Here is a 16,750-nt window from a genome sequence, read left to right on the forward strand (position 1 = left end):
CCTACGAGAGAGCGATGAATGCCGGACGCTATGCTTCGTATATCATACAGCTTACATTGACCAGGAAAGGCAATCCATCATATGTCGTGTTGATCAGCTCATTGAAGACAGAGGATGCGAATGGACTGCAATTTGGATGATCGTAAGTGAGTACTGAGCAGCACAATGCAATGCAACACTCACGGGCCAACACCCAGCAAGCCGCGGTCAAAGCCAGCAGAGGTTGCATTGCTGCCGGGAGCGTTGACTGCAAGGTAGACACATGAGTACGGTCTGATCGCTGCGAGAATTACATGCACCTACTGAAAGCCTGGCCACTAACGGTGAACTCGCCGAAACTGACGTTGCCTAGGACAATCGGACCAGTTGCAGACGAGCCATCTCTGTTCAGCGCAACATGAGCGGCGCGGTTTATTGAAAATGATCAGTGGCATACACGTAGCCAATGGAACCAGTTACTCCTGTATCCTGAAGGTCGTCGAGGGTGACATTGGATGTGTCCAACCAAAGATCTGAACTGCCAGAATCGATTTGGACCTGCAGATGTGTTCACGTTGAATCCAGAAGAGTCAAGTGAATTGCATACCTGGAAGGGCTGTCCTTGCACATAGATGGTGGCAGTGTAAACGAATCCTGCACCGTTAGAGAATCCTATATTTCCGTTAGAGTTCTGATTCACAGACACAGTAGTCGAGCGGGCGCCGACGGAGCGACGCTCAAATGGAATAGAGAGGCCATAAGTGCTCCCAATGAGGGCGAGAATAGAAAGGGGCAAAACAGTCATTGGGAGAAGGAGAGAAAGGGATAACGATGGTGATTTCCTCGAAGGTCGTCCCGGGTATATGTATGACAGGTGCCATCAGTCAAGCGTCGAGACAGGGCACACGGCTAGATTGCGGTGTAATAGGGCGCTGGCAGGCAGTGGTTGTCATCCCGAGGGTCGCCGTCGCGGGTAGCAGGAACTACTAGCGATTGTGTGAGACAGACCGTCACAGAAGCCACTTGCGCTGAGATGTATAGTGGTGCCTCCAGATGCTGGACCGGAAACAAAGAGCCTCTTAGCCGCAAGGCAGGCTTGAGAGTTGTGCTCAACAGATTACAACAGCATGCTGGGCTGGCGTACGCCAGTACGTCGACCCGCGCCCGCGCCCGCACTGGTCAAGGGGGCTCAATATCAATCGCATAGCGGGTCGGCCAAGAGTCGGCAGGTCTTGATTCTGAATGGGCGCTCGCTTGGCACCTAAGACTGACTTTGATGAGCGCAATGCGCATCTCCGGATACGTACAACATTTTGACCGCATTTCGTTGAGCAATTCGCTCCGAGACTTGACTTGGACTTGACAGAAGAACGGATTCGGATGGGCCCATGCCTCACGACGATTCTGCCACGTCCTCAATAGCATCTGAAGACTGAGACCGGAGGACAGTGGTGCAGTGGGAACACCGCGAAAGCTGTGTGTTTGAGCGGATCACAGCACACACGATGGCGAGTCGAAGAGCGATGTACAATATAAAAGAAACAGGCGCCTGCGAGGCCTGAGCGCGAGCGCCGGTACGTTCCGGCGCCTGCGAGGCACATTCCACCATCGAACTAAACGTCGACAGCTGCGAGCCACGATATCCCAACGCATTATCCCAGGCAAGGCGGCAGCTCAGGCAACGGCAATGTCTGGTGATAATTTGTCTCCCCTTCCGGCATCCTCTCGCCCCGGGTTGTCGAGGACAACGACGACTCTGACTGCACGCGATGTGCTGTTGCAGGCTAAGAAGAACACGGTGCTCAAATCCCACGGCAGGCCACCTTGGTAAACTTTCTACAGAGGCCCTTCACAGGTCTATCCATTGAGCTACGGATTACCAGGTATGGAGAGGATGGCCACAGAATCTCTGATGCGTTCGTCATCGGTATTGCTGGTGCGCAAATCTGACGCAACTCATACCGGCCAGTCGATCAGCGTTTGACCAGCTGATTTGCAGGAGGATCTGCTAGTGGCAAAGTGAGAACGTTCGGTAGCACCATTACAAGTATATTCATGCCCCGTCCGAGAACAGACGCATGTCGCGCGCCGTATAGTTCAGTCTCTAGGATCTATTCCGACTGTCATCATTATGTCTCAAGTAAGATGCAACGCTGCACGTCGTTTCCTACATTTACACCGAACGTGTAGGATAGCTTCTACAAGCGGCATACGGAAGAGGAAATCGAACTGGCCTTTGCAAGCCGCTATGACTTCGATCATCCTGGTATACATCGCACGCTATGCTGTCTGTCCCTGACTGAGGCGCTTCGCGTTTGCACTGGCAGACGCAATTGACATGCCGCTGTTCGCATCCGTACGTGCACCCATTCGTGTCATGTATCCTTGGAATGCGAGGTGTACTTGAACTTTGAAGGTCGCGTGTCCTGCCATGGAACTACACAGTGCCTGGCGGATCTGAAGGCTTGTCGACAAACGAACATCCCCATCTACTCCTTCACAGAGCATCAGCGTCTTGACGAGACGAAGTATCTCTATGGAGCAGCAATTATCATTGGTACGTCCAACCAGGCTTCAGTTGGCATCAGAATTTGAGCTCCAGTGAAGCGGAGGGCATCATGGCCTTGCACGACCCCGCCCTCAGGGCGTTGTATGATCTGAAGGTATAGACTGAATCCAGAGCCAACTCGATGGTAATTTAACGTCCGCATTCTCCAGATTTTTGTACAATGCGACTCAGACTTGATGCTCGCCCGCCGTATCAAGCGCGACGTGACAGAACGTGGAAGGAGCGTTGACGGAATCCTCGAACAGTCAGTGGTAGATTGCCAAAGGCGAAACTTATCGCTAACACCACACCTCGCACAGGTACCTTCGTTACGTGAAGCCCTCCTACGACCACTTCGTGCAGCCGACTTCTCGGTATGCCAATATAGTGCGCTAACTTTCTGTTTCGTTGAGTGCGCCCGCCTGACGTACTGCCTTATCAGATTGTACCCGGATCCGACAATGCCGTGGCCATCGACATCATCTCGACGCACATTCGCAGACAGTTAGACGAGCGGGCGACTCAGCTTCGGCAGCGTCTGGCTGGAGCCGTCCCTCGCGAGCTTGTCGCTCATGGTTCGCTCGACCTAAGCAGCTCGAGTCTCAATATCACTCAGCTCCCCCAGACACCACAGTTGAAGGCGTGTGCTACGTGCCTTATTACTCGACTTCGGGAATTGACGAACGTTACAGGGTATACTGACCATCCTGAGGGATGCGGAGACTTGCCGCGGGGACTTCATCTTCTTCAGTGACCGACTTGCGACGCTTCTGGTGGAGAAGGCGACAGAGTTGCTGCCATACCGCCCGAAGGCCGTCATCACTCCCCTCGGCGTCGAAGCACATGGTAAACAAGTAGATGTCCAGGTGAGTGCTCACTCGCATTGGTCCATGGGCACACCTGATGAGGTCTCTGTAGCATCTGTGTGGAGTGTCCATCTTGCGATCGTACGTCCCCTCAACCTATTACCTGAGACCTTATGCTGACCGCGTCTCAGAGGAGGGCCCCTGGAGCGGGGTCTCCGGAGGGTGATCAACGACATCCCGATCGGCTCAATGCTAATACAGTCGGAGGCCGCATCAGGGGAACCATTACTGCTCCACCTCCAGCTCCCCGTCTGTGTCCGCCAGCGTCACCTTGCCCAGAACACCTACGTCTTCCTCGTAGATGCCCAGGTGTGTTCCACGTCCCCAGTTATAGTAATCTTACTCATCAGAGTGGTCTGCGCAGATTGGTACGGGCGCGGCGGGCTTCATGGCCATCCGCATGCTGCTCGACCACGGCGTCCCGCAGGACCACATCATCTTCGTGACCTTCCTCGTCGCCCGCTGCGGCGGCATCTCCGTCCTCCAGCGCGCATTCCCCAACGTCAAGATCGTGTGCGGCGCCGTGGACGATCACCTGAGGGAGATGTGGCTCGAGGGCGTCGATGAGGACGAACAGCCTGCAGAGGGTCGGAAGGTCTGGGTGGTCGAGCCGGGGATGGGTCACATAGGTTCGTATCGGCGATTTATCAAACCCAGTGGATGCTCGGCTTACTTGTCTTCGCAGGAGATCGTTACTACCTCTAGACGGACAGAATCTCGCTTCTGGCAGTAAAGGGGACGCTGTTCTTCGCTAGAGCTTCGACAAGGCATGGGAACCCAGAGCCGTCATATGTACACTATCACACGGTCGCAGTGACAACAGACACTTAGCTGAAATGGCTCTCGCGTGTATGTTCCGGTACCAAAGTCTATTCGCGTTCATTCGGTGAATGTGGGTAGTAAGGTATGCATGTGACTCAACAGCAAGTGCGGAGGGGGGATAAACGAGGCGTAAGTGATGTATAAGACAAGAGACCCGTAAGTAAATATAGACATATCGGTCGTCAGAGCATTCGTAAAACCAACAACATTCATTCACATTATTGTGCACCACCTGCCCCTCTTCTCTTCGTCGATCTTGCCATCAATCGGGGTATTCGCTGGTACCTCGAGCCCAGGCGATGCGACGGCACTGCTAGGGCTCTTGAGGAACTCGCCCTCCGCATTCTCATGCGAAGTGAGCTCTTCAGGGAGCTTGGGCGAGCTTGAGAACCATCCGCCAGGGAAGAACCGTGACGACGTTGTCGACTCGTGCCTAGTGCGAATCGTCGTCGGCGACGGAGGCTGGACCTCAACGTGGGCCACTTGCTCAGTCTGCAGCTGTTCATTCTCATCGAGTGGTACTAGACGTGCAAGGCTAGGCCTGCAAAATTCGCGTCAGTGGGTAGAGGTCGCTTAGCCAAGATCAGCTCACTTGGTGGCGATGCCCTTGCTACCTCCCTCTGTCGTCGGGAAGGCATGCTTGTCGCTCTCCAGTGCAGCTGGTTGCGTTTCTGAGGCTTGCACATCGACTGCCTCTGCTGTAGTGTCTGGGCCCTGTGTCGTAACTGTGTACGATGGTGTCCATGGGCGAGGCGGCGGGTCCTAACATAGCCAATACCGTCAGAACTTTATTGGGCGGGTTAATATGACATATCACTCACTGTGGTTTCCTCAGGCTCGACCTCAACCTCTTTCAGCCCGGGCGTACCAGGACCCTGCGAGGTGACTGAATACGATGGCGTCCATGGACGAGGCGGTGGTTCCTAGACGAGGTGAGACTTATTAGGCTAGGATTAAACACCATCAACAGTCATGGACTTACAACCACCTCAGCAGGAACCCCTGAATCCGTTGCATAATCTTCGACTGGCGACTCTGAGGAGACTGTTACAATTGGTGCCAGAGGAGCAGGTAGCTCTTCAATATGCTCCACCTCCTTCTCCTCGCTCGCCACGGGAGCACTGAGAGGGGTAGTACCTTGTCGAGAGACTGAATATGACGGAGTCCAAGGGGACTTCGGTCTCTCAATCTCGACAACAGCAGGCGCAGCGGCCGGCTCTGGTATCTACAAGAAAACAACGTCAATCTCTGTGCGTCGCACAACAATGAGATACGAACGGGCGCTGCAATCTCAGGAACAACCTGTTCCGGCTCGGAGGTCAGGACAATGACGGGTTCGGCGGGTGCAGGTTCGTCTTTGTGCTCTTCCGTGGAGGCGACGTCAGCAACAGGAGTCGATTCAGGAAAGACCGCAGGAACCGCTTCAACTGCGGCCACAGCGACGGCTGCGGTCAACGGTTGTATCTCTTCGACGTCTTCGTTTGCCGTCGCCACGGGCTTGTGTGCAGGAGTTGTACCTTGGGAGCTGACAGCATATGACCGGACCCAAGGAGATTTAGGTGCTTCCTCTGTAGTTTCTACAGAAGCAGACGGTTCGACTTCGGGCTATGTCCAAACACCATTAGTAAGTGAATGACAGGACGAACAAAGTACTCACCTCGGCCACAACCTCAGTCGTGACGATCTGGACGACTGGAGCTTCACTCGGATCAGGTTCGCTCTCTACCCGTGTCACCTCGATCTCAACAGCTTGCGGAGCAGGCACGGTCACATCCGCTTCTGCGGCCGTGGATGCTTGTGATTCCGGCGCATTTGCTGCATCTTCGTCTTGTGCTGACGGAGCGATTGCCTCTGCGTCCTCGACCGGTTGCACTGCCTCGATATCAACGGCTACGACCTGAGGCGAGTGCGCTGGACTAGGACCCTGAGAGCTGACAGAATACGAGCGAAGCCAAGAGGGCGACTTCGGTACCTCACCAGACGCATTGCTAGACTCGTCAATGGCGGACTGGACAGAAAACGAGCGTCGTCAGCACGATGACACCTGTAACACAGCGGACATTTACCTCTGTCGGCTGAAGGTCATTTGCCGGCTCTTCAACCACTTCCGTCAAAATAACTGGGACCGCGATTGTCGTATCCACAACTTCCAGGGTCGCTTGGACCTCTGCTACAGGAGGAGGAAGTTGTTCCAGTCCTTCGACCTCCTCAGGAGAGAGACTCTCCGACCCCTGCCTCACAACGCTGTAGGATGGCGTCCACGGTGACTTCGGACGCTCTATGGAGGCAGGTGCCGTGATCTCAGAGTCGATGGTTGCGTCGGCTACGACCGCAGTCTCGCCCACGGCGTCTTCGACCACCACGGTGACTGCAGGAGCCACGTCTGATACTTCTTCGATTACTGGTTCCTCCGCGACAGCATCAATGCCAGTTGCCTCGACTGCGGCCTCTGCTGATTCTACGCCAGTTTCGGGGACGGCTGGGACAGTGAACGCGCCTTCAATCGGTAGTTCTTCCACGGCCTTGACAAGTTCAGCCTCCGATGCAGCATGCTCCAGTGGAACGACAGTTTCATCGGCAGAGGCAACAGCATCATCGGAGGACGATTCATTCGCCACGCCGATGACGACAGTCGCTAAAGCGGCAGCAGCAGCGATAGCCTCCCCAATTGACCTAACCACGTGTTCTTCGTCACTCGTGGAAGATTCGGGTGCCTCATTTCCGGCCTGCAGTGTTGTTTAGGTACTCGATATCTCAATCCGGACATAAGGTTGGAACACACCTCTACCACGTTGTCGCCAGATACCTCGACGTTGTCCGCAACCACTTCAGCTACAGCAACGTCCAGCTGGCTGTCCACCACGGAAGGTATACTCTCCTCTGCAGAGATGGCCGCTGGGTCAACAACGGCTTCCGGAACGGCAGAAGCCTCGTCCATGATGGGAACGACGATAGTAGAAGTCACGCTCTCTTCGAGGACTGGCGCCTCTGCGGAAACAGCCTCGTCACTGAGGGGCGCGTCAGAAGGTACTGTCGCATCTGCAGCGATACTTTCCGAGGGTTCATCAGGAACGACGTCCGTCTCAAGAGCAGGTAGCACTTCTTGCTGGATGACCTCTTCAACCCCAGGAGTCGACTCTGTCACAACTTCGATAACGAATGGCTCTCCAGCAACTTCCTCGGGTGGTGCCTCGACTGCAACAATGGATTCCTGCATAGTATCCACTGGTCAAAATCACTAAAGATCGAAATCTTTGATCGTACTCACTGTGGTCGTCTCTTCCGCGGCAGGAACAGCTTCGCTTTCAGGTTGAGCCTCAGCTACCTCCTCAGCTGCCACCTCCACAGGAACCGCTTCTTCGATAGCAGCCGCTTCCTCGACCGCAACAATTTCCTCGTTCACTGCAACAGTTTCCTCGTTCACTGCAACAGGGACCTCTGAGACGACTGTAGCCACCGTCTCGGTAACAACAGCCTCTCCGACCGGGTCCTCGACAGACTCCGTCGACGGTTCTTCAACCACCTCCACCAAATCCTCGGTATCAGTCGCTGTGTCCTCAGCAGGCGTTGCCTGATCCACCACAGGCTCTGCTGCGGTTGCTTCTTCGATAGCTTCTGCCACTGTAGGTGCGACGTCGACGTCAACTACCACCTCAACAGCTGGCGCTGCCTCCCCGGCCACGGGCACGGTCTCTTCAACAGGAACCGACTCCTCAACGGTGGCTAATTCTTCGACGACGGGTTCCTCTGCAGAGACGGGTTCTTCGATAACGGCGTGTTCCTCCACAGAGACGGATTCTTCAGCAGCAACAGGCTCCTCTACAGCAACGAGTTCCTCAGCAACGACGGGTTCCTCTACAGCAACAAGTTCCTCATCGACGAGTTCCTCTGTGGCGACAGGTTCCTCAGCAACAACGAGTTCCTCTGTGACGACGGATTCCTCTGCGGCGACGGGTTCCTCTGCGGCGATAGGTTCTGCAACTACAATGGGTTCTTCCGCCACGACAGGTTCTTCAGCGACGAGTTCTTCGGCAGCGGGCTCGGCCGACGCAGTTAACTCCTCGACAAGAGGCACCAGGTCTTCGATCGCAGGAACCTCGTCCGCCGCTGCTGTTTCTGTTGAAGCAGAAGGTTCCTCGATCGCGGCCACCTCGACGGCTGCTTCGGTTACATCAGCCTCTTCAGAGGCAACAGGCTCTTCAGCCGGTGTCGGTACTTCCGGGGTAGGTGGCTCCTCGGCGACAGGTTCGCTTGATGGGATAGTCTCCTCTGTGATGGGTTCACTTGCCACGATAGCCTCCTCTACGAACGCTGGTGCTTCCTGTTCAGGGACAGTCGCGGTTTCTTCGGCTGGTACAGCCGCGTCCGCGACCGAAACCGCCTCTGCTATAATCTCGCTCTCTGTGGCGGCGACCTCTTCCGTAGGTGCCTCATCAACCACACTCGTCTCGGCCTCCGGCGAAACCTTTGCAGCCGCAGGCGGCGCGTCCTCGATGTCGGACGGCTCTGAGACATGGATTGTCTCCTCTACCACGCTGCCGTCTTCCTCTAGAGCAGGCGTCTCGTCCGTCAAGATAGTCTGACTCTCTGCAGCTGGCGTGTCTTGTTCAGCAGCCTCCGTCACTGCAACGGGCTCGAGTGCGACTGCGTGCGTAGGTGCTTCCTCTACAAGGACGTCCGAGGGCTCGTCCGTCGGTGTTGGCTCCGAGGGTGCGGCAGCGGAGGCAGGCAGCTCCTCTTCGACCTTGCTCTCGACGACTTCCTCTGCTTGAGCCTCCGACACGTTCTCCTCGAGCGCTGCCACCTCGACAGGTACTATGGATTCGGTGGGAGCGTCGGTGGTCGGCTGTTCCACCTCAATTGACACGGTAATTTCGTCGACAGCCTCAACTTCGGGCTCGCGTGCCGCACTCTCGCTCTCGTCAGCGTCCTATAGTCGCGCGTTTAGCTATCAATCACATGGACGACGCGTCAAGAGGCTAATACACTTACGTGGTGTGGCGCATGACCATTTGCGGGGACGTCACTCTTTACAGCGTGCGACGCGTCTGATGCCGTGGCGTCGGCCACAGCAGCCTTTGCATCGATCTCCGGCTCTCCGACGTCGGCCTGGGCAGCCAGCGAGCATTGCAATGCAATGGTGTGAGCCACGTATGAGGGTTGAGTGAGAACTAGCACACGCACCTCTCCATTCTCATGCACCTCATCCTTCTCGCCGTTCATCAGAGTCACTGGCTCAGCAGATAACGCGTCCTCATCTACTTCCGCCCTCACTTCCTCAGCGATCTCTGAAGCCTTCTCGGGCTCTGCGGCAGCCTCCGTCAATTCGACCGCAACAGGCGCGTCCACGTCAGGTTGTTTGTCAACAGCAAGGTCGGTTTCCTCCAGCTTCCCAGTCTCGTAAGTCGTGTGCGGCGCGTTTGTAGCATCTGCCAGAACCGAAATGGTTGGTTCGCCTTCCGCCACCGTGACGGACATGTCCACGAAGCGAAGACTTGATGATACGCGTGAGGTGTCGTTATAAGTAGTAATGTGCTGGCGCAATCAAGTGAGGTGCTGGTCGGTGTCGTCCAGCGGCGGGGGTTAGTGTGCTGTCAGAGAGAGAAAAGAAAGCACAATGGTTCTGCAGGGCGCTCGTGTGCCATACAGGATCGTGTCGGACCTCGTGCCCGGGTCTTTACGCGACTTCATCACGTGATCGTACGTTGCGACTCTATTCGCCTTCCAGCGCTAACGATCAGGAACCTGGTTCGGAGCAGCCAGCACACAGTAGTTCGGAAGGCATGTGTGCATAGAGTAAGAGGTTTACAGAGATCCTGATTACCGAAATTCTATGACACGACCGTCCAAGGAAATAGGTAACTATGAATCACAACAACAACGGTCCAGTGTTCAGAAGAGAGCCGCGCCAACCAAGCCCATCAACGCAGTAAGACCGAAAGCACCAACGGAGGTGCGGCCAGCGCCGTTGCTGCTGTTGGTCGAAGAGGTCTTAGCCGCGCTGGACGAGGCCGAGCCAGAAGCCGAGCCCGAGGACTTGGCAGCCGATGCACCAGTCGTGGACGCCCTGCTCGAAGATGAGATTCCATTGTAACAGCTTGGGTGACAGGAAAAGCGACTTACGCAGCAGTGCTGGCACCGTTCGTCGCAGCGGTCGCGGAAGCAGTACCAACAGAGCCACCACTCTCCGTCACAGAGGTGTTCACACAGCTCGTGCCAGAGCCAGAGGCGACGGTCTGCTGGTCAGACAAAGCGTTGGCGCCAGTGCTGTCCTTCAGCACAGTCGTGCTAATGACGATACTAATTAATACCAGCAAAAGACGGTCGTTACAGTACTTACAAGGAAGTGCCTTGGGCCAGGTCAACGGTCCAGGTGTAGCTGGTACCGCTAATCTGACCAAAGTTCTTGATCTGCACGACCACCGTCAGGCATTTGCTTTGAACACCACTACGGGCATACTTACCGCCGCAGCACTGGTGTCCTTGTTCGGGACGAGGGACAAAAAGTAGGGAGCAACTCCACCGTTCCAGGTGAAGAGCACGGGCTCTAAGGGCACAACGCGTCAGCACACACCAATACTTCACGCGCCATCGCAGCATACCACACTCATTGACGCCAGTGGTGCTAGGGGAATTGTCAGATCATCACTCAACCTCATTCCCTCTACGGAAAGCTCACATGGTGTTGACAGTCAGACCACTCACGAGGGCAGGGACGACGGCGGCGAACGCAGCGAGAGACGCGAAATACTTCATTGTTGCTGAGATCTAAGGAGTGTGCGTGTTGCAAAGAGCGGAATGGTGCGCCTGGCAGGCTTGTACAGATGTCGTCGTCGTCGAAAAGACAGGAGCCGAGTTGGGTTGCAGCGAGAAGACGGATCCGGTTTATGTAGTAGCGCGCGTTGCGGCAAACGAGCGGCGCCCCAATTCCTGACAGCCCCTCCCACGCCGCTATTCTTGGAATCCAAGAATCCATATGCTACCCGCGCTTGTCTTCCTTCCCTCCTCCTGGGCAGGACGGCCAGTCAAGAGGAATGAATAGCTGGACAAGTACATATAGTTTGCGAGCATGAGCATGATTCCCCTTCAGACTGCAAAAAGTTGTGATGCAAGGAATAATTCGGTACAAAATTTGTTTCAAAGCCCTATCCAACTGCTACGACCCTTGGGATTGTGAAGACTCGTCTGTCCGATCTTTATCAGCCCGATGTTTTTGTTTGCCGCATCATCCTCCATAGCTGCGTTCGAGTCAATCTCGATAGGTGGGATGTCAACCGCGTCCGCCATCGGACTCGGCGACAAGACAGGCGTCGACCGGACAGATACTAGCCACCCTTCGCGGGAATCACTCCGCGTCACCGATAACCCATCCAGCGAGTCGCTGCGAGACGGTCGTGCGCTCTCTGCGTCCGTCTTCGCTCGCATAGACGTCGAGCCTGGCACTGGCAAGAACGCCTCCGCGTACCACTCGTACCAGACCTGCCGCTGGTTCGTCAGGCGCCAGATTGAGACGTGGAGTTCTGACGAGCTCGGAAGATATAGCGGTTCCTGGCGGCAGTGTCAGACGAACGACACAGAGAACCGGCACCGCGACGGATCAAACGGACCTTAAACGGGAAAAGTAGCGGAAACCAGCTCAGCATGTTCTTCGAGATGTATTGCATCCGGTCTGGGCGTATGCTCAGGCCGATGTTGCGGTAGAGTACCGCTTCGAAGTATCCGGCTAAGCCGTGCAGGATGCCCGCGTGGGGTATGTGGAACGTGAGCTGTGCGGATCGCGCGTTATGACTATTCGTAGGTGGTAGGCCTAGTACACATACACGTACATCATCAATAACCTCCCAGTGTACGAGGTTGTGTCATACGTACCTTGTTCGTTGAGCACAGCGTCCTTCCGAGGGTGTTCAAACTCCCAGCATTCCTGGACCTTAGGTCCGCAATTGCCGCTAAGGCCTCCGCCATTACCGCTCAGAATGTTGATGGCCTGGAACATCACCACGTAAGGCGTTTCGGCTGCTTTTACATCTTTTGTGGCCCTGGTTTCATTGAATAGCTTTGACGAGGATAGCGGTGCTATGTGTGCGGTATATGATGCAGGTATCGATATGCCTTCCGCTGCACCGAGGCGTCAAATATTGTCAACGACGTAGGAGCATGTTCACTCACGTTTCAAGAAGCGCATCGCCCCATCCAAGCACTCAGGACTAAGCTCGTTGTCTCCAAAAGACCCCAGCAGTTCGCTGACAAGTATGTCCACCTTCTCGGGCAGTTCGAAGGTCCGCATGTCACCGAAGAATAGCTTCACGCTCTCGCCCCAGTCATCGTGTACGCGCTGCTGTAATCTTCACTCCGGGAGGCTCAGGGGATGCGTAACGAGCGAGGAGAGGTAGTGCGTACGTGACATAAGCATTCGGGTTCTTCTCAAGTGCATAGACCAAGCCCTCTCGGTTGGCCCGTTGGAGAGCCTTCAGGCACCGCGCAACCAATGGACCACGGCCTGCGCCGGCGACACATAGTATCCTACCCTCGGTAAGAACTCGGTGAAACCGCTAGAAGCGTAACACAAACATTTTGTCAGCCTTGTTGGGCCATTCTACGATTGCTGCATAAACCGCCTGTCCGTCGTCTCGGAGATTCATAATCTGATGGACTTAACACACCGAAGGACATACCTCCTCGTATTGTCTATACTTGACTGGATCTTGCTCGAATGTCTGGTACGTAACGCTTTGTAGGTTGTCCATCAAGGGCTTGACTCTCTGGTCTCAGCATCACGCCGACATCATCGTCTGAGTGACGCCTTACCTGTAGAGGAGCTTGTAAGTAGTCTTGGTATCCCTGCGCGAAGTTCTCCACGGTCCCCTGAGTTTTCGATGCCTTGTACGCGGGGCTGGTTTTCTCCAGATGTCGTACGTACTGCGAATAGACAACCTCCCCGCCGTTCTTATGTCGACCTGCCGTAGTACCTGACAGGATAACATTAGGTCTCAGCTGTAGACGAAACACGGTGAGTCCTGTACGAGCTTGACTCGAATAACAGAGAGTTCGTCCTAACCTTCATGATGTCCCGAAGAAAGCCTTGCGCTACCTTTGGCAGTACTGGGTATCCCTTCGCGTTCGCGATAAATGCTGAGGCAGGCAAGAATATATGTCGTACGGGCTCTGCAGACCATTGGCTCAGAACGCTGATCACGGAAGGCATCGGGGGTGTCAAGTCCAGCGCTGCGAGTAGATGTCAGGTACTAATGGCATCACAAATCCGCGCATACGCACTGAGTGTCAGTCGCGGATTATACTCGCAGACTGTCCGGATCGCATCCCACATCTCCCAGGTCGCCACACTGGGCTCGTCGCTGAAGAGCACACTCGGGCTTGACACAGTGGTGATATTGACAGCGGACCCCGCGGATGAAGATGCGTGCAGCATGACGGGGTCGTAGATGGGTATACAGACGGAGAGCTCCATGTAGGGTACCGCGTTCAGGCAGGTGTTCACCGCCCGGGCATACGATGCGAGCTGCGATCGGTGCTTCGGTGGGGGTAGTATCGCAGACGTGATGTTGAGGTAGGATGCATATGCGAGTTCTTGGAGGAGTGCCTATAGACCATGCCGTGTGTATTCATGTCAGTCACCGGCAACCCAGATGCAGAACGACGAGATACACACCGTCTCCGAATCATGCCGCACCCAGTCGTCGGTCGCGTCCAATTCCAACCACTCGGACGCAACGGCGACCACGCCCTCCGCCTCATCTGCACGCTCGCCATCTCAGTATGGCCGCCGTCGTCCGGGTCACACACATCCCAGGACGCACCCAGTCTCGTCATCGTCACCTCATCTCTCTCGAAAGCCGGCGTCGCCCGCCACGCCTCCGCCCGCCGCTCGATCTCCACCTTGTCGTGCCCGTCGTCCGCGGGGAGGAGGCACATGCCCCGCCAGCGCGCGCGCCAGGCGTCCGTCGTGAGCGGGCAGCATATCCCCGCGTAGTCTTGGGATCGCGCGTCCGCAACGGCCGCCAGGATCGGTGTCTCGCCGTCTGCGCCCGCGCCGCTGCCGCCAGGTGATTGGAGGTCCGCGAGGGAGAGGTGCTTCGTGAAGGTCGACATGACGGCGCCAATTTTGGAGGTCGGCGGGAGAGCGCGCTGGGGTGGTGGACGGAGGTAGGATGGTGCATGGGTGGTGGGTCGAACCAAGGTCGAGCAGACTCAAGTTGGACTCACTGAGGCTGCTTTCTGCGTTGTTGCAGTCTCGCAGACGGTGCGCACAGCATCTCAGACGTAAGTTCGTGATGACCTAGACGACTCGCGCTGGACCATGCAGCGATCATGATCGACCGCGTATGCGCTCAGGAAATCGCTGGTGAGGGCGTCCTCAGAATCTGCGTATCTGTGTTCAGCTACATATAGGTGCAACTACTGCTACAACTTCAACTGCACAAGCGCAAAACATCGCTTCGTATGGGCCCCGTCAACCTTGTCCGTTGTTCCCGTCATCCATGCGTGTTCGCTTCGGACCCTCTGTCGGACCATCCTCGGCATTTTCCCTCCGCTGCCCACCCAGTGTGCTCATACCGTACCCAGTAACCACTCCTTCCAGCACTGTCCTCCCCACGACCTGCCGAAGCTCTTCGTCGGGATTTCTCCCCTCGGCTTCAGCACGCTGCATTACGTCCTGCACGGACTGGATGAGCGACGACGTGAGATGTTCTGACGCAAGGTTTTGGGCGTGCTGTGATGGTTGTGTGAGAGATGATGCCGCTGACGCTGGGTCCGTGGTAGCTGTTAGGCTGTGAAGGTATGCGGCGACCTCGGGGAAGTCTTCCTCTAGGTATTGCGCCGGCTACCTGCTGGTTAGCGACGAAAGCTTCTTCGAAGAGAAAACGCTAGTCACCGAGATACCCTCGCTATTCTGCCTCTCGACAGTAGCCCCGTGTTCGACGAGCCAACGCGCGGTCTCGATGTTCTCGACTACGTACAATGGTGTATCGCCGTCGTTGTCGGTGATGTTTACGTCCCCTCCTACATAAACATTTCGGTGTGTGAGCCGGCCTTAGGGTACGGGACAATGACCTTTGGAGACAAGGTAGTCGAGAACATGGAGCTGTCCGTAAGAAGCAGCGGCATGCCTTCCCTATAGCGTGAGCTAGGTTCAATCTTCATCAAGCGATAAAACGCACATCGGCGTATACGTGTTCTCGTCAGGGATATTGGCCGATAGCGCTGCACGCCTTTTCAGCGTCGAGTCGTCGGCGAGTAAACTTCATGGCTACGGACCTTGGTCCTCGACGAGTTTCTGCGGTGCACGTTACATTAGCATGCATCCTTATCTAGCATAATCATAAGCACTCACCCTCACACGCTCGAGGTCGCCGTCGCCCGCGGCGACCCAAATATTCTTCTCGTACCGCACTCGCGTCGGGACAGGCATGGTCGTTTTGCACAACTCTCGATCGCGTTTGAGCGCCTGTCAACGCGGTGTCACGCTACGGGGGATCCCGTGACGGTTGCGTCACAGGGAAGCCGGCGGCAAGCGAGCTCGCGCCGATCATCATCGCGGTTCACTTTGGCTCGCCTCCGAAGTGCCGGTCCATTTCTCCGGCGTTGCCCCAGGTGCAGGGAGAATGGCGTATTTCCCTAGCACAAGAACGCAAGCTGAGGATGCGGGGCGTGCGCAAGGATTCACGATGTGACGGGCGGCGTTCAAAGCCTGGAGCAGGGCCTCATATGTTGTCAGTGCTTCAGGTACAGATGCTGGCCGCAAGGTGTGCCTGCCCCTCCTCGTAAGTACATATGTAGGGCTGTGCACCTTGGTGACGAGGTTATACTCTGTCAGTGGGAGAGTAGGCCTGCGCTCCTTCACCCTCATTAGCACATCGGACATCCCACGTAGCACGGAAACAGTAGGATACCTCGTGTCAGCAAGGTCCGTGAAGTGCGTCCCAGGCAAAATTCCATATGTCGGCTTCACAATTCGCTGGACGCAATATATCCTCCCTTTGTTGCAAGGCATGCCACTGCGACGTTCCCCGGTGTCATGCGTAGCGCTGTGACGAGGAGGAGCGTCCTCTTCACCCTGGCATGGATGCCGAGCTATCACTGTTGGGGTGTCAGGAGGCTTCTCGCGTGTCCGGAGAAAGAAGTCGTCGGTCGTACGCCTCGTCCTTGTGCTGGTGCGCGCAGAGTTCGCTGCGGTGGCCAGTGCGCGGCGTCGATCACGCCCTCGTCCTCGCTGCCCGCGTCCGCTGGGCGAGATGGGCTGCTCGATCGACGACCTCGGGCGTGATTATGGCTGTCCTGACGATCGCGAGAAGCGGATCTTGTGATCGGAGGTTGATCTTCCGCCCCACGCCCACGGCCATGTCCCAGTTTGGCGCACCCCCACCGCGCGCGCCCGCCAGTGCCAGCGCAGCATCCCTGGTGGCCGCGGGCGTGATCGCGCGGGGGCGGAGGATGGGCGAGCTGCGAGGATTCCATTCATGTGTGGCGACGGGCCCCGGACACGGGCATGTGCGCGGCCGCGCGGATGCAGACATGT

General features: G+C 56.2%; 6 protein-coding genes across 6 annotated transcripts; 1 reads left to right on the forward strand and 5 right to left on the reverse strand.

Moving 5' to 3' along the window:
• Nucleotides 1-55: 55 nt before the first annotated feature.
• On the reverse strand, nucleotides 56-784 carry B0H18DRAFT_953851 (uncharacterized protein; the record flags this gene model as incomplete). The annotated part of the gene is made up of 5 exons (XM_048042221.1): nucleotides 56-125; nucleotides 184-247; nucleotides 304-383; nucleotides 437-537; nucleotides 587-784. Coding segments are annotated over 5 exons (513 nt in total), but the record flags the coding sequence as incomplete, so codon positions are not given.
• Nucleotides 785-1,595: 811 nt separating this feature from the next.
• B0H18DRAFT_1210132 (armadillo/beta-catenin/plakoglobin) lies at nucleotides 1,596-4,098 on the forward strand (the record flags this gene model as incomplete). Its single annotated transcript, XM_048036351.1, has 16 exons — nucleotides 1,596-1,806; nucleotides 1,863-1,915; nucleotides 1,979-1,998; nucleotides 2,054-2,119; nucleotides 2,170-2,245; nucleotides 2,307-2,335; nucleotides 2,425-2,536; nucleotides 2,587-2,642; nucleotides 2,698-2,792; nucleotides 2,848-2,914; nucleotides 2,970-3,167; nucleotides 3,220-3,393; nucleotides 3,446-3,474; nucleotides 3,525-3,702; nucleotides 3,758-4,022; nucleotides 4,079-4,098. The coding sequence occupies exons 1-16, from the start codon at nucleotides 1,667-1,669 to the stop codon at nucleotides 4,096-4,098; spliced, it is 1,578 nt and encodes a 525-aa protein (XP_047894825.1). The 5' UTR covers nucleotides 1,596-1,666.
• B0H18DRAFT_1210133 (uncharacterized protein) lies at nucleotides 3,998-9,819 on the reverse strand. Its single transcript, XM_048036352.1, has 12 exons — nucleotides 9,400-9,819; nucleotides 9,208-9,324; nucleotides 7,484-9,145; nucleotides 6,998-7,426; nucleotides 6,282-6,941; nucleotides 5,873-6,223; nucleotides 5,494-5,820; nucleotides 5,198-5,440; nucleotides 5,037-5,138; nucleotides 4,808-4,977; nucleotides 4,079-4,756; nucleotides 3,998-4,022 (listed from the first exon to the last, which is right to left on the reverse strand). The coding sequence occupies exons 1-11, from the start codon at nucleotides 9,691-9,693 to the stop codon at nucleotides 4,429-4,431; spliced, it is 4,683 nt and encodes a 1,560-aa protein (XP_047894826.1). The 5' UTR covers nucleotides 9,694-9,819; the 3' UTR covers nucleotides 3,998-4,022; nucleotides 4,079-4,428.
• Nucleotides 9,820-9,988: 169 nt separating this feature from the next.
• On the reverse strand, nucleotides 9,989-11,086 carry B0H18DRAFT_1210134 (uncharacterized protein). The gene is made up of 6 exons (XM_048036353.1): nucleotides 10,895-11,086; nucleotides 10,818-10,840; nucleotides 10,680-10,762; nucleotides 10,556-10,626; nucleotides 10,339-10,503; nucleotides 9,989-10,282 (listed from the first exon to the last, which is right to left on the reverse strand). Exons 1-6 carry the CDS (start codon nucleotides 10,969-10,971, stop codon nucleotides 10,108-10,110), a joined length of 594 nt encoding a protein of 197 aa, XP_047894827.1. The 5' UTR covers nucleotides 10,972-11,086; the 3' UTR covers nucleotides 9,989-10,107.
• Nucleotides 11,087-11,352: 266 nt separating this feature from the next.
• B0H18DRAFT_1084374 (PRMT5-domain-containing protein) lies at nucleotides 11,353-14,322 on the reverse strand (the record flags this gene model as incomplete). The annotated part of the gene is made up of 12 exons (XM_048031779.1): nucleotides 11,353-11,763; nucleotides 11,823-12,022; nucleotides 12,085-12,330; nucleotides 12,382-12,557; nucleotides 12,613-12,735; nucleotides 12,784-12,830; nucleotides 12,888-12,965; nucleotides 13,021-13,206; nucleotides 13,271-13,437; nucleotides 13,489-13,813; nucleotides 13,883-13,968; nucleotides 14,031-14,322. 12 exons carry the CDS (start codon nucleotides 14,320-14,322, stop codon nucleotides 11,353-11,355), a joined length of 2,337 nt encoding a protein of 778 aa, XP_047894828.1.
• Nucleotides 14,323-14,557: 235 nt separating this feature from the next.
• Nucleotides 14,558-15,643, reverse strand: B0H18DRAFT_1156393 (ankyrin repeat-containing domain protein; the record flags this gene model as incomplete). The annotated part of the gene is made up of 6 exons (XM_048035775.1): nucleotides 14,558-15,055; nucleotides 15,107-15,234; nucleotides 15,286-15,341; nucleotides 15,393-15,443; nucleotides 15,525-15,537; nucleotides 15,562-15,643. The coding sequence occupies 6 exons, from the start codon at nucleotides 15,641-15,643 to the stop codon at nucleotides 14,684-14,686; spliced, it is 702 nt and encodes a 233-aa protein (XP_047894829.1). The 3' UTR covers nucleotides 14,558-14,683.
• Nucleotides 15,644-16,750: the final 1,107 nt, after the last annotated feature.

This window comes from Fomitopsis serialis (genome assembly GCF_022376445.1).
Source record: "Fomitopsis serialis strain Sig1Antser10 chromosome Unknown B0H18scaffold_23, whole genome shotgun sequence".
In the NCBI taxonomy this organism is placed as follows: domain Eukaryota; kingdom Fungi; phylum Basidiomycota; class Agaricomycetes; order Polyporales; family Fomitopsidaceae; genus Fomitopsis; species Fomitopsis serialis.

Excerpts from the sequence above, each read along its gene's own strand:
- B0H18DRAFT_1210133 (XM_048036352.1), bottom strand. The coding sequence starts at position 9,693 with ATGTCCGTCACGGTGGCGGAAGGCGAACCAACCATTTCGGTTCTGGCA. Across the intron at positions 5,821-5,872 it reads CGACTGAGGTTGTGGCCGAG|CCCGAAGTCGAACCGTCTGC; the intron begins GTGAGTACTTTG and ends GTTTGGACATAG. Across the intron at positions 4,978-5,036 it reads TCGAGCCTGAGGAAACCACA|GACCCGCCGCCTCGCCCATG; the intron begins GTGAGTGATATG and ends TGGCTATGTTAG.
- B0H18DRAFT_1210134 (XM_048036353.1), bottom strand. The coding sequence starts at position 10,971 with ATGAAGTATTTCGCGTCTCTCGCTGCGTTCGCCGCCGTCGTCCCTGCC. Across the intron at positions 10,763-10,817 it reads CACTGGCGTCAATGAGTGTG|AGCCCGTGCTCTTCACCTGG; the intron begins GTATGCTGCGAT and ends TTGTGCCCTTAG. Across the intron at positions 10,627-10,679 it reads AGGACACCAGTGCTGCGGCG|ATCAAGAACTTTGGTCAGAT; the intron begins GTAAGTATGCCC and ends GTGGTCGTGCAG.